Raw genomic sequence first — 26,454 nt, forward strand, 5'->3', positions numbered from 1 at the left:
TTAATTAACTGGTAATAACACATGTATTTGTGGCTTATAATATATTGAAGATTCCAAAGTGTTGTTGAAATATGTTGCCATATGTAATCAGGAACACTGACATAGTGAATGCCTAGATTGGGTCTGCTATGCTTCAATAAAGGTATTACTCTTCATTTCCTCTTGCACTTTATAAATAATGCCTTCTTAAAGTAGTCTGAAGTGTCTACAATTGATCAATTAGATTACAAATTTAAATTAATTATATAGCCTACATACATTTTATTTGTGGACAAACATTTGACTTACTTAAGCCCTTCTCTCACTTTCTGGATTATTGAATTAAGAAGGCTGTACTAGGTATAAAATGTCTGTGCTTATAATAAAATGCTGAGCTGGTGTTTAATCCCCTTTTTCTTTCTTTTTTTATCTTTTCAAAATTTGTTTTGAATGTGACAGTACAATTTAATCATGCTCTCGGCAAGTGCATCTCAACATTATTTGTTTATTCATCATATAGACTGAATAATAATAATAAAACTGGCAAAACATTTCCTTGTCAAAGTTTAGGGGAAGGCAGAACTACATAATTAATGCAGGAAAATTAAGGAAATATATTTGGTATCCTCTTTGCATTTGTTACTGTAAAACTGAATGACATCTTTATGTAACTACTTTTTCTATGTTGAGATATGTTTTTGTGTGCCCATAATGAAATTACAGGTCAGAGATAAAGAGAATGCATGAAATAAATACCCTCTGCATAATGTAAATGCTTCCATCAGTACTAAATATTCTATGACATGCAGTATAGTGTGTTACCAGCCAAGGGTGGCTGAGTGCTCAGTGTTTCTACCGCCTTCAATATGCTATGCTTTTCTGAAACTATACAGTTCAAATGCCTTGCTGTTATGTAAGAATCTTACTCATGGTAACTAGTGCCTCGTGAAGCTGTCATCTTTATTTTAAAATGTTGGGAAATGTAATGTGTAATGTGTTAAGACATGAAATATGTTTTTTTTTTTTTAATTCGAAGTTTTTTCTATTATAAATGCAATGAAAATTGTGCTCTAGGAAATGCACACTAATAACTTTAAATAAGATTACACAGATGTATGTATGTATGTATGTATGTATGTATGTATTATGATTATGATGATTATTATTATTAATAATAATAATAATAATAATAATAATAATTTGTTAATATTACTGCTGATGAAACCAGGAATTTTACATTCTCATACTTAACATTGGGTGACTTGATGGAAAAAAACAGTGTTGTGTTAGATTCTATCTACTGTATTGCACAGTGAAAAAAATAATTCTGCAGGGTCAGCAACCACAAGCAATGAACCCATCCCCAACTTTGACCTTCAATTTAAATTCTCTTAATTTCCTGTAATTAAAATCTGTAGTCAAAAAGTGCCTGAGAGAAAGTCTTGGGGATCTGCATTTTTATTTTGAAAGAATGCTTATTTACAAATTTAAAAAATCTTATATACTGTACCATGGATGAAGTCCCAAAATAATGTATTGTATAACTGCTGACCTTTCTCTGCACAAATTAAATCAAATGAAAAATAATAAAATACATTGAGATTGACTTATTTATTTGACTGCCAAACTGAAATTATTTTCCATCTATTATATTAGTATCTTAATAAAAAAAAATCACCAAATAATGCCCATGGAAAAAGCTCTGTTTTGATATTTTCTACGCAAATTAACCTTTTTTCCCCACAATATATATATATATATATATATATATATATATATATATATATATATTTATTTTTTATTTTTTTTAAAGCTCTGAAATGGTGAAATAGTGGACATATGTTAATACTGGTACTTTAATTGAATTCTAGTCGTTTGATAGATTTTACAGTCAAATTACAATTTGTTCAATTGCTTTGGGTTATTTTACTGTGTCACTGTGTGTTCTGCTGTACATTTTAGGATACCAACTGTAAATGTAATTCACCTAGCTACTGTTTAAAAATAAGTAGTGAAAATACCCCCACTCCCTCATTTTCGGTTCATCCAACCCCACTGGTTAAGATGAAGTCATCAGTGTTAGATTATTGTTATTAATATTAGACAACATACAGTAATTGACTAGTCTTCATCCATGTTTGCTGGCTGGTGCAGAGAAATAGCTTCATTTTTGATGGTGGCAAGCAAAAAGTGGAATAGAATCTATTTTTTTTTAATGTCTGCTTAATTGAAAGTAATCTGAACAATGTGAGCAGTGATATGTACTTCATCAGCACACAAGGTGAAGAATCTAATAGCTGAGCACACAGATAGTACAGTCACATGATGCTGTCAGTAACATCACAATATAAAGTATGGCATTATTGCCAGCTCTTTTGCAGTTTTATTAACACTTTTATTAAATTCAGGCATTGCTGAACATTAGTTTAATAAATGCTGAAGACAATGTATTATTTATTCAAAATAAATCTATTTACCTGTTAAAAATACATGTTCAAGCCTAGCGCTCTAAGACTGTATGTACTGAATTTGGAAATTATTGTGCATGCACCTGTAATTCAGGTAATGTCTTTTTATAGTTTTACATGGCTTTAATGCTAAACCACAGAGTGTGTGAACATGTTTGTATAACATTTGAAGATTGGAACACCAGATTGAAAAGCGATTGCAAATATTTTTAAATAAGTGTACTAAAAAGCCCAGTTGGGTTTCCAGATATCAGCATCCTTAACTTTGGAAATATTTTGAATAACACAGTTGGCATTTTCCAAGTTTAACTGGACATATCAATATCCCATTCTGTGTTGTGATGTTACATATTAGAGATGTTATTCGGTAATTGAAGGATTGCTTTTGTAAGTGCATTGGAAGGGATTGTGATTCGAACTCTGCATTGTTCATTGTGCATTGTTCATCCCTCTTGCTCATTCCTTGTGTCCTTGTGCCCTTTCTCCCTATATTTTGTGCTATACTGTCTCACACAGAACTGTGCAGTATAAAATTACATAATCCAGCTGTGATTTTGAAAAGAGAGCCAACTAAAAAGGAAATGGAACAATAATATCTTTCTGATAAGGTGCTGAACTAATGGGATAGGATATAGAACTACAATGCAGCGTTAAAAAAAAAAGCTTAGACCAGACTAGATAAGGAGAGGGATTTCTCACTAACATTGACCTGACTTGAAGCCAGTGGGTTGACAGCAGTGGGATAAACTCCATGCGGAACCCATTCAAAAACAAGCTTTATGAACAATTTACAAGTCTGACAAGCAGATTAGAAAGCAATCTAAAAGATGTGTCCCAATGTGACCTGTAAGGTAATAGAAAGGAATGACAAAGTAAAAGTCAAATTGGATTCTGGCCTGTGGTATTTATTGATTGACCGCAGCAGTGCAAGCCCACTGGATTCATCCTGCTGCAAAGCCACAAAATGCTGCCCTCTCCTTATGCCTTGGTATGTGCAAATTACTTTAACCAATCTATTCTGTATTTGTCTATTTTTTTCCCATTCCCCTGCATGCTTCCTGCACTCTGCATGTCTCCTCAAAGCCCAACGACACCGATGTAAGTATGCAGTAGGATGTCATCATTTCACTTTTTCATTCAGAAATAAAATTAATATCTGCAGCTGCTCATTGCCTCTGCTTAAGTACCCGCCTTTTGTCAGTAAAAGGATTAGGACTCCACGCAGAACAGAGGTCTCAAATGTCAAATAAACACTCAATGTTATTATCTCCTACAAAGGATTAAACATCCTAGTTCTTGTGCCACAAATGATTATTTCAATCATTTTACCAAAGCTGGCCTGTCACTGTTTTAGTCTAGTAGCAGACTCCACCTGAAATGACTGGAGAAAGCATGCCGTTAGTGGTTATTTTGTACTCCATTAACACTTTTAATGAAGTCGCAATGATTTTACCATTATGTTAGTGTTATAGTATTAAACTATTTACTGTTTATATATTTGTGACAAAGTGTGCTGATGATGATGATTATTATTATGTGTTAAGTCAGGTGAATCCTGTATCCAAGGTGACTAACAGTCAGCAACTCAATTTCATGATAAACCTGTTAAAGGTATTTGGGGAAAAAGTCATATATTGTGAGCTCTGCATGGATTGAACAGAAGACGTATAATTTATGTCCCATGCTGATACATTTGATCAGAAACTTCTTGACAGTCCAGAGTGACTGAGTGTTAATATTGCTTCAAGTAATTACCAGCCTAGAGTGGCCCAGAGCAGTGCACAACAATCTGTATTTCTTAGCTGTGGCTAGTACATTCATAACATTTGCGGTGTTGATGCACTAATCTGGTTTGTGCTTGGATTCTAGCACACTGGTCTGAAGTTTCAGCGTATACCTCACGTGACTCTTGATTCCCCTAGACCACATTTTGCAATTAGTCATCAACTTAGGGAAAACCCTTCTGTGTATGGGGTGTTGGATGCATAATTACAATTTGCTCCATTTTTTTTTCCTGCAGTGCCACGTGGCCTTATGTTGTTTTATTCATATGTTGTCTCATTGTCTAAAATCAATTAGCTCAGCCTGAGGCTTCCAGGCAGAGCCAGGCTGCAATTTCTCTTTCAAACATGCAAAACGGAGATAAGCTCGCTGACTGACAAGGGCTGATGCCACACACAAGCTCACAAGCTCAACCATGTTTTGCCTTTCATGGACTTTCCCAGCTTGCCTGTTATTGTTTATTATTTACAGGCCCTGTTTAGCTTGGAAAAAAGGCAAAGCTTGTACTACATTATGCCCAACCAGAATGAAAACCATACAAATGACATGTTTCATTCAGTCAGTACACAGACTGGACAACAAGCACAGAAGTGGGCTGGGAATTCATTAGGAAAATTATAAAAAACACAATTATTAAGTCCACTCAACCAGAACCTGTCTTCCAGATAATGGCAGCAATTTCTGAATTCAATTTCAACTCACCTTTAAATTCCTTAATTCAGGGCTGTCCAACCCTGATCCTGGAGATCAACCTTAAACCATCAAATGATAAACACTTGAACAATTGATTTCAATAACTAATGTGGTAATTTAGAGTGGCTTGTTAAACGATCTGGTCTGTTATGCAATCTCCTATTGTTTCTTCATGAGCTGTTCAGAATGTTTTCCACATGAGTCCCTTATGGTATCTATTCTTGCAAAGGGGTTGTGGACCTGTGCAGTGAAACCTGCAAAATGGAAAGCAGATTTGCAGAATGAGCTGATGGTAATCTGGCAACTCGATTTACCTTGTTGACAGATACAGTTACACTATTGCACCTAATCTCAACTATCTGTTGAAAAGTTGACATCAAACCAATATTAAATGAACATACAACAAAGAAAGCCTTTTATATTAAAGGTTTAGCTTTCCTTTAAGAAGAGTTTTTAGTCAAGGTCAAAGCTGATCAAAAGCCACTCCGTTGCTATGGCAGGCTATACATATACCTTCAGATGAATTTCCATCACAAGATCAAATTTTATGCAACCATCTTAAACTGAACAGGCTGTGTCCTTGCTGAAACCTTACCTCATTTGCTCTTTGTCTTGCAGTGCAACACAATAGATGGCATGTGTCCAATCAATTGTGACAACGACGTGAGTACTTCTCAGATTCCCGTTAGCAAAGTATCTGCTTACTCAACAGCTATGAAAAGCTGCATGTGCCTGTGTTGATATTATGTGTTCGAAATGATTGTGCCTAGGAATTTAGTGAGGCCTGTACATGTGCTCCCAGTATCTGGACAGAAATTCTCAAAGCATACATGACTGGACTTCACATACATTGATTTTGATGTATTTGTAAGGGTCAACTGAATTGTATTTCTTGAAAAAAGTTTTTGAATAAAAACACAATAATTCCTAATTATTATTATGAATATTTGTTAAGAAATATTATTCAGTTTCCCTTTAAGTTTTGTTGTTTTGTTTGTTCTTGAACTATACTCATTGATGTCATTTATCCTAGATTTTCAGTAATTTCTCAATACGCTAATAGCACTTTAATTAATAAGTGCTGTTATGAATTAGAAGTTTAATGATCCAAGCTTAATTGTCTAAGTTTAATTAAGTGTTTTGCCTCTTTGTAAAGAGAAAAAAGGAGCTGTAAATAACAACTTGTTATGTTATGTTATGTATGTTGCTCTATGAAAAAATTACCCTCACACCCATCACAAATTTGCGATTCCAAAAACGATAATTATACAGAATCTTAATAGCTTTTGAATGGAGAATTGTTTCAATAATCATGGTGCTTAATTTTGTCTTTTCTAGAACCTGAACTGCTATCTAATAGATAACAATGGCTTCATTCTGGTCTCCAAAGAGAAGAAAGAGGTAACACTGATTAAAGTACAAAAACAAAATCATCCTCCAAATATGTGCATCTTTGCATTGTCAGCTCTGACAGGGTTGTGCACAGAATGTCAGTGTGCACTTCCTCTGTTAAATACATGTCTAAATTGCCTTTATGTTGCGGTGCTGAGCAGCCACTTCAAACAGGAGTTTGCCAGCACTAATTGTTCTACTATCCAAGTATCAAGGGTTTTTGGTTGAACCCAAGCTCACATTAGGGATGATATTATCAGCAGATTATCAGCATTGCTGTGCATCTGAATGCTAGACAAACAATTTGGGAATTTGAAATAGTACAATTGTGTTTGATGTTTTTATTGATTGCTCTTGCTTTCTGCCAACCTGTAAGAAAAATAATTAGTTTTTAATGTATGGATAATGCACATTGTTTTAGAAATATCCCCTCAACTTTGATTAGATTGGTAAGATGATAAAGGCAGAGAAACAGAAACTTAAGGCCATTCCAGCCCAGCCTTGTACTGTAAGTGTATCAGTTGGTCAAAGTGAGTGAAATGTTTTATATCCTAGCAACATGCTTTAAGTAACTCTAAACTCTAAATTAGGCTACTCCTATGTATGTTCGTAAAGACATTGTGCCTATATATTTTGATCATCTAAGAATAAATAGTACTTGGTTAGAATAGTGTGATCTTTCTTTGGTTTGAGGCAGGTTTGCTTTGAAGATGAGAATGATATTCATGTAATAACTTTCTGTAATTTCAGTTAATGAACAAAGTGGGTATTTTTAATTTTCTGTAGTTATTGTTAAGCCAACGTAGAAATGCTAATAACATTTAAAAACTAAGAAGTGGTGGTAGAGCAAGAGACTGTTGTGTTGCAAGGTGCCAGTTACATCACAGTTTTCAAAAGCAGTCAGAACATAGAAATAAAATGTAAAGAATGTGTCGGAGAGTAATTTACCCTTGACGGATATGGAAAGGTGTTTTGGAACAGAAGGGAAAGGCTGTATAGTTGGAATACTGTATAATGCCGAAAACCTGACTGTATTACTGTATCAGCAAGCAAGACTATTATTCCCCATTAATAATGAAGCATTTGCAGTTATACATTTTTTCATTTTTAGACCCCCGCATGCAGTTGCAAAGAATTTGTCTGGAGAAGGGTTTATTATTATTTTTATTATTATTTGCACCGATCAGCCATAACATTATGACCACTGACAGGTGAAGTGAATAACATTGATTATCTCATTATCATGGCACCTGTCAGTGGGTGGGATATATTAGGCAGCAAGTGAACATTTTGTCCTCAAAGTTGATGTGTTAGAAGCAGAAAAAATGGGCAAGCGTAAGGATCTGAGCGACTTTGACAAGGGCCAAATTGTGATGGCTAGACGACTGGGTTAGAGCATCTCCAAAACTGCAGCTCTTGTGGGGTGTTCCCGGTCTGCAGTGGTCAGTACCTATCAAAAGTGGACAAGGAAGGAAAAGCGGTGAACTGGCCACAGGTTCATGGGCGGCCAAGGCTCATTGATGCACGTGGGGAGCGAAGGCTGTCCCGTGTGTTCCGATCCAACAGACTGTAGCTCAAACTGCTGAAAAAGTGAATGCTGGTTCTGATAGAAAGGTGTCAGAACACACAGTGCATCGCAGTTTGTTGCGTATGGGGCTGCGTAGCCGCAGACCAGTCAGGGTGCCCATGCTGACCCCTGTCCACTGCAGAAAGCACCTACAATGGGCACGTGAGCATCAGAACTGGACCACGGAGGAATGGAAGAAGGTGGCCTGGTCTGATGAATCATGAGTTCAAGGTGTTGACTTGGCCTCCAAATTCCCCAGATCTCAATTCAATCGAGCATCTGTGGGATGTGCTGGACAAACAAGTCTGATCCATGGAGGCCCCACCTCGCAACTTACGGGACTTAAAGGATCTGCTGCTAACGTCTTGGTGCCAGATACCACAGCACACCTTCAGAGGTCTAGTGGAGTCCATGTCTCGATGGGTCAGGGCTGTTTAGGGACCTACACAATATTAAGCAGGTGGTCATAATGTTATGGCTGATTGGTGTATTTATTAGCAGACGCCCTTATCCACAGTGACTTACAAAATATAAGTGCAATACAATGTGCAAAAATATAGTGCAGTTCAAGACATAAAACATTTTACAAATTCCAATTTACACAAGTGTATACAAGGGCCAAGGGAAAGGGAGCATAGGGGGGAATCAAAATAACAATATGAGTACTAGTAACGCAAGTCAAGTAGTATGATAAAACGTTGTAAAGTGCAGTCTTACAGGAGAATGAATGACTAAATTACAAGTAGAGTCTGAAAAGCTTGAGTAATCGCCGGAAAGAGGTCAAGGACTTCGGTTGGGAAGGTCGTTCCACCACTTAGGGGCCAGGGATGAAAAGGAGTGGCTCTGTAGGAAGGGGAGTGGAGAGGAAGCAGATTTAGTCTTGGGATGGGATGTATGGAGAGACAAGGGTCTGCAGGTAACTCGGTGCAGTCTGGTCGAGACAGCGGTAGGTGAGAGTCAATGTCTTGAACTGAATGCGTGCCGGTATCGGGAGCCAGTGGAGTAGCTTGTGCGAATCGGGGCAGAGAGAATATCAGATGAGCCGCAGAGTTCAGGATGAGCTGGAGCGGGTGGGTAGTAGTTGCAGGCAGGCCGGCTAGGAGGGAGTTGCAGTAGTCCAGGTAGAGGACCAGGGACTGGACAAGCAACTGAGTTGAGTAGTTGGTGAAGAAGGGTCGGATTTGGCGTATGTTGCTCAGGAAGAATCTGCAGGTGCGTGAGTGTGATGTGCTGAGTGTAGGAGGGTTTAATCAAATAACATGGACACTATACAGCTAAATGTGTTGCTCAGCATGAATGCACCCCCTGTCAGTTATAAGATATGCACTATGTTGCAAGGCACTGGGAATATGTGATTTCATGCTGTCAGTGATCAACTGGTTTTGCACACATTAGGCATCATATGAGGTCCAATGCCTTGTGGCACTCACCTAACAGTGATGTAATAAAAACATCTTTTACCATTCTAGGTTGACCTATAGTTATCTGGTAAATGGATTATGTGTGTTATTTGATATGATTCTGGGGTATATGATGTGATTCATAAGTACTAGAAAGTATCTTTTTACAATAAATTAAATTAAAAGTTCGTAATTTGCAATTTGCTGGCAAAAGTTTTGATTTAGTCTAGGCCTTAGTTAGTATTGGTTTATTTCAGTATGTTTATATACTTTAGACTGTGTCTTTAAATTACTATAATATCCTTTTCAATTGAATGTGCTCACGGTGATAGAAGAGGGGTACGACAGGTTGTTAGTTGCTGTGCATTATTGTTTGGGTATCTTGCTAAACTGGTGGAATGCTTGTCCATTCATTTGCTGTCAGTATGTCTTTCTGTCTTTATCGTCACATTTTGTATTGTCTGTTGTCCAGTGGCCAGTTTAGTCTTGACATGTATTGGCCAACTGTCATAATTAGGATATAGTTCTTACAGTCTTTACCTTGGAAACGGCCCTTGAAATCAGCGATTGGCTGTCACTCCTCACCTTGTGACATACCTTCCGCCACATGTTTCCTGAGTGGCGGGTTAATCCCACCCCCAGCTGTCCTGGGTCATGTTAACATTGACAGCTCACCAAATTTCACATCTGTGGGAAGTGACTGAGCCGAGAGTTACCTACTTATCATCACATTGCATCTGTGGCATTTGTGGGATTTAGGAAATTTATAGGACTAATCCCCATGGCATTAGTACAGAGTATTTCCACAGAATTGAAATAGGACATGTTTCCGGCAGAAGGAAATACAGCACTCTCACTCGAGCAACATGACTGTCGTCAGTGTTGTGATATGATCCACGATGTCGAAAGCAGATGGAAAACAGTGTGTCCAGAGTTTTGTGCAAGTGCATTACTGCTGCCTAATTCTGTGGCTATCCCTGCCGCAACAGCCTCTAAGCCTAAAGACACTGCAAGAACCAGACTTCACAGCCTCCCCTGCAGATTACATGCCGGCAAGCACAGGATCTCCCAGTGCACACAACTATTAACCCCGTGGGACCCGGAGCCATTTCATTTTATAGATGTATTGCCCTATCATCTTGTCAGTCCTGAGATGAGCTGGGTTCTGTTGTTTTAGTGAGTGTCTGAGGGGTTTACCTCTGTCTAATACCTTATGCAATTGTACAAAAATGCAAGCAATGTCTTTCTAAATTCAAGGCAGGTCAGAAAGGTGATACTGAGGGGAACAAACTTAATGTGATGCTTTATTATTTATTTATGCATTTATTTTTATTTTGCCGGTTTCCTAAGCATATTTAAATATGAATGCTCTACCCATTTTTAGACCTTGCTTTCTAAATCTAAGACTGCATTGTGCTTTATTATGCAGTAATACGATAATGCAGGCATTGTTATTACAGCAACAGTCTTTTTTTTTAAGCTGCCACTAGGTTATATACTGCGTGAAGTCACTGATCATATTTAGCTACACTTCCTTAGGGCTTTCTTTAACAAGCCATCTTAAAATACATATATTCTTCTTCTGCTTTTGATATTGGCGAACAATACAAACTGATGTGATTCAAGCAATAGTCGGATCTAAAACTACATAGACTGGGGTATTAGTTTATAAGTCATATTTTAAATTAAATCAAAATGCTTTGATAATTGTATGAGTGCATTTATATGAAAAACACTTATGGTACATTATCAAGAACATAAAACAACATTGCAATAAAGTGGTATGTCTGCTACAACCCTAATTAAATCCATCTCTAATTTTATTGCTGCCTATTATCTTTAAATTACATTTACATGTACAGTGACTCCTAGATTACATTATCTATAATAGACATGGTGATAAACCCTAGATTAATGCCGGAGCACTCACACTAGTATCAATCTTGGCAGGACACCACAAAGGGTCAATAACCAGAGAAAACTGGAGGGGTATATTTTCACTTACTTGAAACCGCAATTTACAGCTTCCAATATCTCTGTATTCCCCATAAAAACAAATTTTCAAGTGACTGATGATATTTTCACATTCTTGTCATAATACTATATAATACTATACACTACTTACAAAATACTATACTACAGTAATACTTAAATTATATTATAATACTAAATAATAAAATAAGTACAGATTCCAGCTCTAGGGACAGTGAATTCAGATTGGATATGATCTCCAACACTGCAAACCTGAAATCTCTGAACTAGGATCAAGGAATCACACTTGTTATCAAAGCTGCATTCAATATGGCATAGCCATCCTCACTTGAATCTTTAAACCCACACAGATAAAACAAAGCCATCTTCCCTTCATCATGCTTTTAAATCACCACGTTTCCTAGGGGGATTTGTGTCATAGGCTGGACCACTGCAGGCCTCCCCTGCTTCTATTCAGCAATGTGTTTGTTGCAATAGATTAATTCAGGGATGAATCACCAAAGGTGGGAATTGCTATATGACATACATAGTAGCAAGCCCCTCTTCCCAAACCTGCAGTGCACTTAACGTCACCTGACTCATTTCTGACAGGGAATTGGCTGCTCCACAGCAGGAGTTTCGGGAGCTCCCCGACTGGTTACTGAGAGGATGAGTCATTTGAAGTGACAACTGTTGTCCGTCAAAAGTGATTTAGCACCTGCCATGTTTAATGACACTGGCATGAGTGGGCGATTTCAAAGGGAAAAGTTGTATTCTGTGTCCTCACATCCAGTTGGAGCTTTGCAGGAATGCCATAAGGAAGAGACTAAAGCTATCCACAGAAAGTAAAATCACTTAATATTGATTTGGTTTATTTAATAGAGAGTCTTTTCATGGTGAGTCTCAAAGCAATTTCCAGTGGGTCAAGTTACAGTACATAGCTACATAAGTTACATAGCATAACTCCCATAGAGGCATTACAGGTTATATATAAAGTTCAATCAAGTAAACATTATCTTAATTATATTAAAAGAGGGAAAAAACTAGATGACGGCTTAAACACATAGCACTTTAAAGTTTAAGTGCCAAAAAATAAGAAAGTTTATATGTTTTATATATATTTATTTATATATAAATACAAAAATATATATAATTTATATACGTATTATAAGTATACAAATATAGAATCAAAGTGTCCACAGTCAGAGCAATAACAAAAACACCTATTCAAGTATTTGGATTGTTCAGTTGTTTCATTGTGTTGCCTGAGGCTTATTTGTAACACACAACATTAATGCTGAAGTGACACATGGATTTAGCTGTCAGTTGAGCCACGTATATACAGGTTACCTTTAGTTCTGAAAAGCAGAACTAGTGGAAGATGAAGCCTCATCCATGCAAATCTCATTATTGTCTTTACTTCGAAATATTTATTTCAAAGGCCCCAAACAGCAGAGGGGTAATTAGATATATTGGATAAACAGAGTTGAATAATCTGCAGTGGATCTACATGAACAGGGTAGAGGACCAATAAAAAACCAAGAGCTTGTTCAAATGAAATGTAAATATCTTATGCCACATTTTCTTCTACAAATGAGTAGTTTATTCTAAGTATTGCTAGGTAGGTTCCAGATTATTCCATTATACTGCAAACATTATATATATATATATATATATATATATATATATATATATATATATATATATATACATATTGTAGTGTGTCAGGGGGATACACCTCCCGACTAGTGTTACCTGGGGTGTTATAGGGTGAGCCGTAAATTATTAGTCTTTCTGGGGATTAATTCCTCTTGCATATTGGCATAGGAATACTCTGTATACAACAGGAGTGCTAGGACACTAATTGTGGGAGGATCCCTGCTAAATGAAAGCCCTATAATGTGTTTAGCTGTTTATGTTACTGGTTTATATAATGTGTCACGTAAGATGAACCTGTGGGGATAGGCTACTATCAGTGCTTGTGAGACTCTATTCTTTAATACAGCCTTCATTACTATATAAATAAAGCTTTTGACATGTTGGAGGTTTTGATTCAACAAACATGTTTCAGCCCCAGACTGTCATCCTTAGCGTTGCAATCCAATACAGAGAAGGAATGATTAAATAATGGTTAAATTCCTAAAGACAAGAGGCAAACCATTTATGAGGGCTTATGAATCTAGGGGGGAGAAAACAAACAGCCTCTTTGAGATTCAGGGCAAGATTTCCAGAGTGATGAGAATCACCTTGTCACCTTGAATAAACCAGCAGTTTTGTGATGAAGCAGAAAGATCTCATCAAGGGTTTCCCCGTCAGAATAGCAATAATTTGCCATGTTGCCCAGATGCGTGGTTATGCTGAAGTTCATAGACACTTTTGAATTAAACATCTTCGAGGCAACAGAGGAGAAGATTTAAGCTCTGTGGAGGCATTAGGCTTGGTGTCAATATCCCACTTTCTCATTGCTGAATCGGTAAAGACACTTTACTATGGGCCTCTACTTTGCTGTGTGCTGTTTTATTGTATTTCTAATATGGTAAACCTATAACTGGGGGACACATCTGAGAAATATAATTAATAATTATCAGTATTATTATTATTATTATTATTATTATTATTATTATTATTATTATTATTAGCAATGTGAGGTATGATATAACCATTCCCCTGCTCGCCACTCAAGGCACTGCAGTGAGTCAGGAACGCGAACGTGCTGACTTTATACGCTTGAATGCATTGTTCCTAGGGATGTTATTATTGGACTGTCTACCCTGTAGTCATTATTGCAACAGTGGGAATATAAAAATATATAAAAATAAATGTAAAGCGCTCAGTGGCAGAGGGACCTTTATATTGTGAAACAAATTCCACACTGCGTAAAAAATACCTTCCATTTTACATGGGATCTGTTTCATTCCCAAGCACAAGCTCTTAAGCTCTTAAGCCATTTTGCTACAGATGTCAACTCCAAACTTTCAATATGGGAAAAATGGGAGAAGTTATTTGCACAATAGGTTGAATGGAGTCCATCTTTGTGCAATAAAAGTGGTTCCCATGTGTAAGGTCCCACAACTGGACAGTGCATTCAAAGCAAAGATACAACCATGAAGACCAGGGAGCTTTGAAAACAACTCTGGGATAAAGTTGTGGAAAGGCACAGATCAGGGGAGGGGTATACAAATATTTCAAAGGCATTGAATATCCCTTGGAGCACAGTCAAGTTGATCATTATGAAACATAAGAAAGTTTACAAACTTCCAAAATGATGAAGTAGAAAGTATACGGCACCATCCAGAATCTACTTAGAGTAGGCCATCCTCCCTCTGAGCAGCTGGGAAAGAAGGATATTGGTCAAAGAATTCAACAAGAGGCCAATGACAAGTCTGAAAGACCTACAGCGTTCCATGGCTGAAATGGGAGAAACTGTCCATGTGTCAACAATAGCTCTGGTACTCTACAAATCTGGTCTGTATAGAAAAGTTGCAAGAAGGAAGACATTTGTGAGAAAAAGCCCATGTAGAAGATTCGGGGGTCCGATGAAACACATTTTTTTCTATTTGGTCTAAATGCAAAAGCGTTATGTCTGGTCCTAAACCAACACAGCAACATCACGTTGATAACACCATCCAAGTTTGAAGAAAGGTGGTGACAGCATCCTGCTATTGGAAACTTGTCAGGGCAAAATGGATGTAGCTAAATACAGGCAAATCCTGTTCAGTCTGCAAAAGACCTAAGACTGACATGAAGATTCAAGTTTTATCAGGACAATGACCCCAAGCACACACATCCAAAGATACCCTGGAGTGGCTTAAAAGCAAGTCATTGAATGTCCTAGAGTGGCCCAATCAAAGCCTTGAATTTAATCTGTGGCAAGACTTGCTGTCCACCAACAATCCCCATGCAACTTGACAAATCTTGAACCATTTTGACAAGAAGAATGGGTGAATATTGCATGTGTAAACCTGGTAGATACTTACACCCAAAATACTCATAGCTGTATTGCTACCAAAGGTGTTTCTACCAAGTATTGACCCAGGGGGTGAATACTTCTCTAACCAAACATTTCAGTTTTGTTTTTTACTAAATTATCTTCCAAGTGTTGAGTAGGTTGTGAAAATCAAAGGAAAATCCCATTTAAATGCATCAACATTTCATGTTGTAACAAGCCCAAGGGAGAATACTTCCTTTAGGCACTGTATGTACAGCTCTGGAAAAAACTAAGAGACCACTCCAAGTTCAGAAATCAATGTTAATTTTTTCCAGAGCTGTATATGCATGCAATACAGTCAGCTGATGAACCTGTTGCCTTTAACCCCCTACAGAGCCCATATATTGGATATAAACAGTAATCTGTTCAGAAAAAGGAAATAATTAGTCAGACATATAGACAAAGGTTGTCAATTAAACATCCTGGGGTAGCTAATATGAAAACAAAATATGATTGGCGGAATTAATCTGAGCAGTCCTGAGGGGCAATAGAACGATTTTAAACATGATATGGTCCCATATATACCAATACCAAAACATGAACGTCCAGCAAAAATCCTCCACCAATCATATAGCTCTTTGTAGATTCCATAGTGACAGCTGGATAATATGCAGAAATCTGATTACACTGTTCATTTTATTCAGTTTCTGTGTGATTAATGATTATATTTTAATCCTTTTCTCACAAATGTCGGTGTTATCCAATCAATTAATAAGGTTATCTCGGGGGATGCTGTTGTTCTCAACTATGTACTTAAACTTCTCTTTGCAGTCTGGGAAGTTCTTTGGGGAGGTGGATGGCTCTGTGATGCTGCAGCTTCTGAACATGGGCATGTTCAAAAAGTAAGGCCCTCTGTTTTTTTTTGCCATTTCTACTACATTGTTGTCATGCAGGGATTGAGAATAATCCCCTTCATAATCCCCTTGTTTATTAATTTGCTGAGACTGGAGTTGATGATGCTTTGGTTGATGTTGTGTAGGCTAACATGGAGGCAAAGATTAGAAAGGGATATCAATGGAAGATGCAGGAATATAAGCCCACAGCTTGATCCCTGTCAATATAGAGCCTAAAGGAATGAATACAAACTCCAGCCCTGACCAACAAAGGAGCCTTAGTAGAATGAACCAAGAAGTGATCTTATTCGAATGGCCAGAAGGTGCTTTCATGTTCACACTGATTAGTACAGAACACAATGGGTATAGAGCAATTGACGGGAGAGGCAGGAAGCTTCAGTTTTTAATTAACACACTTTTAACAGATTTAGTTTTTCATTTCAAGGGATACTTTAAACATGCTAAAAGGGATTAATTGCAAGATACAAATATCATCTCTTTTCTTTGGATTAAGGCCATTATTAATTCCTCACCAACAATATAATGAAGTGCATGTAGCATTGAGCTCTGGAACATGCTTCAGTAAGTGTATGTGTGCCAGCTCAGAAGATATTATTTAGCAGTTTATTCACCAGGCTCAAAGTGAATGAGAGACATTTCTGTTACACACTGAGTTCGAATACGAGTGCAAGAAGTTTCAAATAATTGCCAGTGAAAGATGACAGGGGACCAAGGCCCTCACTCATTGACACAAGCAGGTCAAAGCATGAGTGACCCCTCTGGGCCTACAAACTCCTCTAAGTTGAAACAGGCTTGAATGTACATCCGGAGATAAATTAATTTACTTTTTTTTTTTGCTTGCGTTTACATTTACCTCTGTAAAATCGTCACCTATAGCATAACACAGAGTATGAAAAAACCAAGGTGGAAACTGACATATGTAATAATGTATGGGTAGCCATTTGACCTTCAATGCACTAGGCACACAACCTCAGATTAACACGTGCCCTGGGACAATTTATGGCTTGGCCAGGGATCGTCAAGCAACCACTAAATGTTTTTTTGGATTCTCCCTTCTGACAGCCACAGTATTACTGCTGTTGTTAAATCAGTCATCAAAAAAACTGTTGGACCTTCATTTTATGCTTCAGTCTTGATTTCCAGACTGGGCATTTGTATGGCCCAGGCTTTGATGGAGGAGCAAAGTCAACTTTTTTGTTAATGTTGTTTATTTTTCTCCAGGGTGTCCCTGTTCGATTACCAGGCCATGTGTAAAATCTCTGGCCATCACCACAATGGCGCACGGCCTCTTCTCAGTGTATGTACTGCCTTGTGACTTTCTCCTCTCCAATTCAGTCCCCAGTGTGTTCCTTCCTTCTCTGTTGCTTATTGTCTAACCTCTGATCCCACCCCTCCGAAAAATTCCAGTTTTTTTGTGTCTCTGTGAAAGTAGAAAACTCCCCTGTGGCAGGTTTGTTATCAGAATCTATTATCAATGCAAGGGGGGGAAGAGGTACTGAATTTAGATTGGTTGAAAAGAAAAGAAAACTTACTGTGAATCTGAGTGTGAATGTTTAAATACTTGAATGGTGCACTTTTTAATCTCATAGCAAGACACATAAAGCATTTGAAGGTAATAGGTATACCAAGTGTTCCCTTCTTGCTTTAAATATTTTTTTTCCTCTCTTTTTCTAATCTCCAGCCTTTCTATGGATTGCTGGCAGCCCTCAAGTGGTTCCTAAGCAATTTATTTCTGTAAGTGTGAAAGTCCTGATTTAGGTGCAAAGCAGAGACTTTTCATGCGCAGTTCTCTGTTGTCACATTAGCTTTAAAAGTGAGGCAATTAGCTTTCTGTACACCTTACTCTGAACGTTTCTAGTGTTCTTTTTGTCATAACTTCAGGGCATCAGTAATTCCATACAGTAGAACAAAAATGAACAGGTAAATAAAAAAATCTAATTATGAATAAGACCAATCTAATTCTGCCTTATGTGATATATTGTTCCAGTCTCCCAAGGATATTTGAACTTTAAAACACTACTTTACAGCAAGGTGAAAAGTTTTCTAGTTCTTAAATGTGTATTAATAAATTCTAGATAGATGTTACAGGTAACATTTTAATATTTTGACAATAACTTCATTTTTTTTCTTCTTCTTCTGTATTTGTTTATGTTTGTCTGATTCAGTTTTTTGCTGGAGTTTAGCTTTTGTGGATTGTGGCATTCGGATAGCTTTGTAGAGGGTAAGTAATTTAGTTATGTACAAAGAGTAACTTAAATAGGAGTGCAGGTTGGGGCCTATAGACCAGACATATCTGGTTCATGCCAAGCATTGCCTGGGGTAGATGGGCTCAAAGTCAGCCAGGGTTTTCTCAGCTTGATGCCCAGTAGTGACTTCTGTAGCTTGTTTTGTGCCTCGGTGTTGTCATTAATACTATTACTGCATTATGCTATAGCTCTGTTTTTGCAGTGTGAATGTGTGAAAAGAAGCAGATGGAAACATGTCGCTGTCTGCATTTCTCCCATGTTGATACAGAGGTCATAGTGCTGAGCCAAGTAAATTAATTCTCAAGCCCAATTTGGAAGTGTATAAACAGATCAAATAGTTTCAATTCCACATTTGTAAAAAGCCTTTTATTAAGATTTTTTTAATTATTGCTCATTGAACAATAACAATAATAATCTTACAAAAATACAGGAGTGGTGTGGTCTCAGACAGACAGCATATCATTTAAGAGATGTATATATATTGAAATGCACCTATACAATGTGTTTATAAATGTGTATATATAGTATATTTTGCAGATGGTATATTGCTGCCATCTATAATATTTTGCCATGAATTATAGTGATACACATCATTTTTTCAAAAGGACCTTTGTTTTGGTGAATTGTGTAGGGCTGCCCATTGTTTTGGAAATGTTTGTTTTTCCCACATGGCAGTTGTCAATGTTATAGCTCAACTGTTACAGGGTTTTCCTTTTTCCAGTGTTTATCTGTTTGCTGTAGATATTAGAGATATATTCAGATTATTTTCAGCTACATTTTCTGATGATCCAGACTCAATTCCTAGTATGAGATAGTATGGTAATATTCCATTAATGTAAGAGAAACATATTTCCCAGTATGTTTCTAATATACAAACATATGGGTGCACCCTGCTTTTTCTGTTGCACATCTTTAAAAGCCATTTTTAAGAAAGTATCTGTAAGCCAGAAGTCATGTCCCAATTGCAAGAATGTCAAGATCCAGAGCAGGTACAATAAAGTCAAATTGCAACCAAATAAATCACAATCACTATGATGTAATCATGTATTCTTATTCACAAAAGCAACACAACACAAGAGCAGAGTTGAAGAGTGGGTTTGTGGTTAATAAGAAAAGTGAAATGAATTTGTTAAAGCTCCAAGGTCTAGTCTAAGCTGTTTCTTTCTTTTTCTAAGAACTGATCTGCATGTAACAAATGAAAGGATGTAAAAAGATATTAGATATGCAGACCTTGCCTATTGAAAACTTGTCTTTTTTATGTTGTTATTCTGCAGTTGTGACATGATTTCAAAGGAGGCATAACATGGGCATGTGAAATAACCAGGAGTGACACATTGCTCAGTGCAATGCCAGCAGTAACATGCATTCTATGACTATCCCAGCCATGGTGACCAGTCAATTACATGGATCAGTGTTTTTAACTCCCGCCTTCCCCTCACCATCACCCAGCTAATCTCAGATGACCACTGAATGACACTGCCTTCTCTCTGTAGTCCCAACTCACTTCACTATGCTGTTTGTAGTTAATATTGTTATATATATATATATATATATATATATATATATACAGTGGATTGCATCAGTATTCACCCCCAAGGACTTTTTCACAGTTTGTTATGTTGCAATCTGGACTGAAAATTGATTTAATTTGGATTCTCTCCCTTTGATTAACACCACATACACACCTTAAAGGTGTAGAATATATATTTTTTTTTATTATTGTGAAACAAAAGTTAATTAAAGAGAAAAATCTGAAATGTGTTAGTTGCATAAGTATTCATCCCCCTGAGTCCATACTTGGTAGAACCAGCTTTGGCAGCAATTACAGCCAGTCTACCATATATCCATATCTAGCAGTTTTGCACCTCTGGTTCCTTTATTATTTGCCCATTCTTTACTTCTGAAGGCTATTTGCTGCACCACAGCTTATTTAAGTGTGCATAACAAAGGGTGTGAATACTGAATAATCAAGACTTTTCCATTTTTGATTTGTAGCTAATTAAAAAAGAGAATAGATTTGTTTTTCCAACATTGACATGTTGACAACAATGCCAAATCCACAATCCGACTCCACCAAGACATTGACAAGATCAAGATCTGAAAAGGAGTACCTAAAGGAGGCACAATCTCTCCAAAACTGTTCACAGCAACAGCTGAAGAGGTGTTCAAGACTATAACCCAGGAACAGAAAGGAATCAAGAAGTTAGAAAACTGGACTCAAAATTAACAGCTTTGATAAAACTAAGAATATTAAGATACTTTGAAGAAGTCAAAAGTTATGTCTGCCTTGGAAACTGCAAACTGCAAACTATTGAAAGGAAATCTACCCATTAAAAGTCAAATAAAAAATGGACAAAATAAGTCATAGAATGGATCCCAAGAGATGAAAAGCCTCCACCAAGACCACCAAGCTTAAATAAGAAGCTTTGTTGGCGTTAACTGGAAAAGAGATGCTGTATATTGAAACAACATCTTAGGGAGGCCTTCATCCAGCAGTGGATCAATAAAGGTTGCTGCTACTGATGATGATGATGTTGAAGATGAAGAATTGTTTTGGTCCATAAAACTTAAAGGACAGGAGACTTGCTTAATCAATGACTAACACAGGTTCCACAACTTTAGAAATGGGTGATGTAGTGTGACGTAAAACTAATTGAAGCTTTCCGAGGCAAGGATTGGAGACTACTGCTTTAGGAGGTATAGTGTAAGTAACAAATATATGACAAGTGATGGAATCTAGAATGATTTAGAAAGAACCACGACTGTGGAAGACATGGAAACATAAGAAAGGTACAAGAAAATCAAATAACTTGCAAGCTAACAACAAGCTTCTACGCGGCCTGTTCCAAACACCCACAACTCTTTGTGTAAAGAATGGCCTCCTCACTACTGTCTTACAAACACCTCCACTTCTATTACTGTCTCCTAGCCCTAGTTTCCTTCATTATTTAAATTAACTGTTTTATGAAGAAAACTAAATCCAACCCCTACAAACCCTGTCTGTTGGAGTATTTGAACCGCTTTGGAAATTCCATTCCTTTCAGTCCAGGAAAGACTCCGATTGCTCTTTTTTGAATATTAACAAGTTTTCATATGACCTCCTTTGATTTGAATTCAACAAGTTTTAAGAAACATCTAAACAGTTTCTATTTATCCTGTGTATTTGCTTCTTGAATATTATATTTCAGCTTGTTGGTGCACTTATAAGAGAGTAGACAGTAAGCGTCTGAGCAGTAAACTTGAGAGACAGAATGAAAGACATGCATGTAGGTGTATTGGGATGGAACTGGAGACATAAGGGAAAAGGTAAGTAAAGTATGTGTTTAGTTGAAAAAACAGTGTCTCTTGGAGTGCAGGCAACAATGAAAATGACATACGGACACAATCAATCAGAATAATACCTCCTCAATATGTTTTAGGCTTTTTATTTGTTTAACTCACAGATATTGTCTCTTTCATTTCCCCTTTTCATGTTCACCAATTCTCTCATGACAAATCCTGGTCACCTCCACCTACATGGCAAACATCATCCCACCATTCCATTGTAAATCATCCAGCCAAGTCTGTTTTCCATTCATGTAAGTACAAGGCCTGTACATGGCAGCCATTACCATTGTCTCATTATTGAGTTGCATGTTTCAGGTACGCCTGGGTCTTTTATCCTATGTGTTTTCCCTTAGAGACGCTACGAAGATTTAGTGTGATTTCCCTTGTCTATATTTGCTTAAAGGGTTCATATTAAGCAATCTGCACAAGGTTACTTTCTATTGGTAGGTTATTTTAACCTCTTTATAGTTTTTAAAAGGAAGCTTTACCCTTTATATCTGCATGACTGCTTTCATATACAAATCTCTCCATGATTCTCTGGAAGATAATAATACTCTGTGTCTCTGTCTGAAAGTATGTGATGTGGTTGCTCTGTTGCCCAAAAAGTAATGATACTTGAGCAACTGAAATTGGTATTATTAAATTCTAATTCACTGACCATTTATTTTCTTTGGCACTTCATTTATCATCAGAAATACATTTTTCATATGGCAAACTTTGGGGACTTGGTGGCTCTGTGGATGAAACGGGATGTGAAAAGGATGTTTAAAATGGAAGAAAACTCTTGAAAAGCACACACTGTTTGGCTAAACCACGCTGGTCTAATCTTCAGTGGATTATGAAGTAATAAATCTGCATAAACAAGTCAGATTGTATTACTGTGTCTCATGTATATGTGTGTGTGTGGGTAGCTGGGTGGGTTGGAGAGAATACTGAGGGAGTAGGGAAGTTCACAGCACACTGCAGACATCACGAAATGGGATTCTGGCTCACCAAAAAAGGTCTTGAGTAATTTATTAATTGACTGGCATAGGTTTAGGTTTATCTTGTTAACATATTGATTGGGTATGTACTTCTTGAAGTTCTCCTTTTTTAAATAATAATAAAAACAATAATAATATCAGTACTCCGGGAGTAGCAGATAAATAAATAATAAATAAATGTATTGATGGTATATAAAAGTAGACTTTAGTAAGATTGCACGTTATGTGACCTTTTGGGAAAAGCTGGTTTGACTTGCATTACTTCAATGAACTTGAAAAGCCATATGAGAACTCTGCAGAGAAATAGTAATAATTCTTGTCAGTTTGCACAAGTTTGTCAGTTTTCATAATCCACATCGCTTTTGCAGAAAGTTTGGTAAATAGGTACCATTAATTACCTTAAAGCAAAGGGTTAAATAATAATTATTTCAGTGGCGTAGCATTTAGTTTTGAACTTGTTTGTTATTAAGAGCAGAGGTAGCACAACTCTGGTAATTGAAGGCCTTCTGGTTTCATGATGGACTGATTGAAATATTAACAATAAGTATTCCCAGGTCTGAAGCTGTTGGTGGTTTAAATGCATCTATGAACACAACTAGAATGTGTCCTAAAGCCTGGGACACTAAAGACCTGCCTTCCTCTCTCTCCAGCTCATAAACAAAAGAGACACGAAATGCTGCAGCCCTGTGACACTGAATACCCAGGCTTCGTGTACGAGCCCTCCATCAAAGAGACCAACGGCTTCATCGAGTGTGGGAGCTGCCAGAAGTAAGAGTGCTTTCCTGATATCGAACGCCCACTGAGACCGGTTTTCCCCTGCAAAACACATGCCCAGTCATTTGTCACTGTATCATGAGATAACACTGCCTCTGCAATATTATTTTGTCTGCTTTCTTTTTTTATTAGCTTTTTTGTAACTCTTAGTTTCTGTCCTGTGCAGGGTCTCATTTTGACTTTGTCCCCCCTTTGCCACAGTTCTACACTGAAAGATCACAAATCACCAACCTTTGGCTTTCAAAGATGATTTGCTTCATCTCCTTATATGAATCAAAATACCTATACACAGTTTTCTATTTTTAAGTAATATTGAAATCCTAATACTTACTTATGAGGCATTCAGTTGTATGGCTTATCTTTACATAACAGAGATTTGTTCAACTTTAACCCAGGTTCAAATAAAGTCTAAGGAAGGTGACTTGCTGCTGGTTGAACAATTTAGATGAGTGGTGCGCAGCCTTGGTCTTAGAGGGCCATTGTCCAGTGAGTTAAGGTGGCCCAGGATCAAGGTAGCCCACCAGATTTATCAATCGGTAGAGGAGATTACCCTGAGACCAAGACAGTAATTTAACCCCCTTATTTGGGTTGAGCATGGACTGACCTCTGCCTGGGCTGGGAGAATTAATTCATAGACTGAGACTTGACTGAAACTCCACATTATTTGAATCAGTTTTGTTTTTGTGACTAAAATACTGCAAACCCAGATAAAATCAGCACTGACCTCTGCCTATTCCTAAATCTTTCTTGATTTTCCCATACCTTTTGAATGGAAATGAAATCCCAGTTAGGATTACAGAGGAGTCTGTTCTGCATTTAAAGAGCAGTCATGTTTTTTCACCCTGTCAGAAATACAGGATGTCAGTTACAGACCAAAGTATATTGCTTTGCTGCAGGGCTTGTTTTTGACCCCTAAACATTATAGCTTCACTGCCATCTCTTGGTAAAACACTATAACTACAAAGAAATTAGGCCAGATTCCACAGTTCACCACTGAGACACATGGATAGCAATGTGACTGTGGACTCCCTAGAGCCCAAACATCTATCTCCTTCCTCGTAGAATTGTGTTGCATGTCTAACATATATGAGCTAGGTCATGTTGGGTAGAATCACTTTCTTACAATTGATATCATGCTTTTTTCCCCCACTATTTTTTAGTGGTGTATGATCACAGCAGAGAAGTATTAGACACAAGAACACACGGATGTTGTGGCTACACAGCCAAACAAAACAGACACAAGGTTCACCACACAATAAATTACATTGAACACTTGAATCTCTACTTTCCTCCAAATGTGGCTGTTAGAGTTCATTCATGCCTAGCAAGCTTAAAGTTACAGTTGTGCACTAATGAGGTCAAAGGGTCAGCAGTTACTGAGAGGTCAAAATGGGCCGAAAGGTTATACCCCTAATGCTAACCAACCTTTTACACACAAACAGTTTGTGTTACAGACATACGGAAGGTATTGTTACACTGGAATGTGCATGCTAAATCTGATATTTTTTTAATTAAAGCATATTAAATACATTTGTTTTCCTGAAATAACCCTAATGCTGAGTTTAATATGTAGCTGCTGGGTGCCACTGGATGACACATAATAGATTGGACAACCACTGGGGGCCTGTAAACCGGGAGAAATCATTTCCATAATTCCTGTAATCCCCTAATACAATAGTCTCAATTTCCTTTCTTATGTCAGTGGGGCCTATCTCCAGTCCAACAGGAAATAGGCACCATTTAAACAGTTTGTCCATAAATATTTGGACAGTGACACAATTTTTAGTTCCTACTTAGTCTTACAATTGTGTCAGTGTCCAAATATTCATGGACCTAACTGTAAATGTATGAGTCTCTTTATCTCACTTGCACCTCACAACTTGGGGAAAAACTGTGTAATTTAAGGGAATACATTCAATTATATAGTGAAGACCTGGAATACAAAAAGTGAAGACACTGCAACCAATGAGGAACTGGGTACTCCTGCTTCACATATTTAGATTTCTGAGCTCTGATGGGGCTTAATTAATCTACTACCATCCTAAGGTAAGGGCTGTAATGAGTTGGACCCAATATGATGAGTATTGTAGGTGCTTTCTTTGATTTCATCCACAAGCTCTCACCGATGTGCATACTCCAAGGTGTTTTGTCTGTCTTCATTTGTGCGTAGCTTGTTTTTCGGCTTGCCAGCTCTTGCGGCAGATCACTTCTAAAAAAAGAGACTGCAGGTTGAAGTGAGGTGAGAAAGTAAATTAACAATGCAAAAATAATTGGAGCACTGCACAGTCCTGCAAATTCCCCAGCTCGTTTTTACTCATTCTGGCTCAGGAGCTCTGTTCAAAGGATTTGTCTTAGCTGACACAATAAAATACAGAATGAATAGTACTAAGAAAACATAGAAAGCAGAAGCTGAATTCATCCTCTCCTGAGATAACCTGGCAGATCACCTTCAAGAGCATAGGCACTTTTCTTTTTTTTGGTGTGTGGGTGTCCAACTTATGAGAACCCTATTGGTATAACAGATGGTGGTGTTTCAGAGGTGGATCCAGCTTTGTAGTTTGATTGGTTCTCTGAATTCTTCCAGTGACAGAAAAGGTCACCTGTGATCTCCTTTCATAACCTATAACATGGAGCACTGGCAAAATGTTGTTTGCATTAAACATAACATTCAAATTCTTACTTAATGTAAAACACATAAATAAAATCATTCCAATGGTCAGTGCATTTGTAATGTTTTGACCAGCTCATGTGAACCAATATGAACTGGTTTAAATTCAGGCCCATATAGTACAATACATTTTAACTTGTACTATATTACTGCTTCTATGTTTATATCAACTATATGTTTAATTGCTGTTCGTGAGTGCTGTGTGTGATTTCCTCTTTTCTTGGAGACATAGTTATGAATGAAATAATAGGAAAAAGCTATAAATGGCCTGTTCAACTTGTGAGTAGTTCCACGTCTAATTCCACTAGGGGTCAGGGTTTCCTTGGGAACATCTTCAACGCAGTCCGGACTAGAGCAGACAA

The 26,454-nt window shown here is 37.3% G+C and overlaps 1 protein-coding gene across 1 annotated transcript in view; it reads left to right on the forward strand.

Annotated features, from left to right (window-relative positions):
• The window catches only part of cacna2d4a (calcium channel, voltage-dependent, alpha 2/delta subunit 4a), a 164,212-nt gene that overhangs the window by 132,123 nt on the left and 5,635 nt on the right, over positions 1–26,454 (forward strand). The window contains exons 28-36 of the mRNA XM_066723757.1: positions 3,531–3,545; positions 5,541–5,585; positions 6,261–6,323; positions 16,012–16,082; positions 17,316–17,391; positions 17,776–17,828; positions 18,260–18,315; positions 21,898–21,918; positions 23,301–23,418. Coding sequence (XP_066579854.1) covers positions 3,531–3,545; positions 5,541–5,585; positions 6,261–6,323; positions 16,012–16,082; positions 17,316–17,391; positions 17,776–17,828; positions 18,260–18,315; positions 21,898–21,918; positions 23,301–23,418 — 518 coding nt within the window. The remainder of the gene's footprint in view (positions 1–3,530; positions 3,546–5,540; positions 5,586–6,260; positions 6,324–16,011; positions 16,083–17,315; positions 17,392–17,775; positions 17,829–18,259; positions 18,316–21,897; positions 21,919–23,300; positions 23,419–26,454) is intronic.

This window comes from Amia ocellicauda, chromosome 15, assembly GCF_036373705.1.
Source record: "Amia ocellicauda isolate fAmiCal2 chromosome 15, fAmiCal2.hap1, whole genome shotgun sequence".
Lineage (NCBI taxonomy): Eukaryota > Metazoa > Chordata > Actinopteri > Amiiformes > Amiidae > Amia > Amia ocellicauda.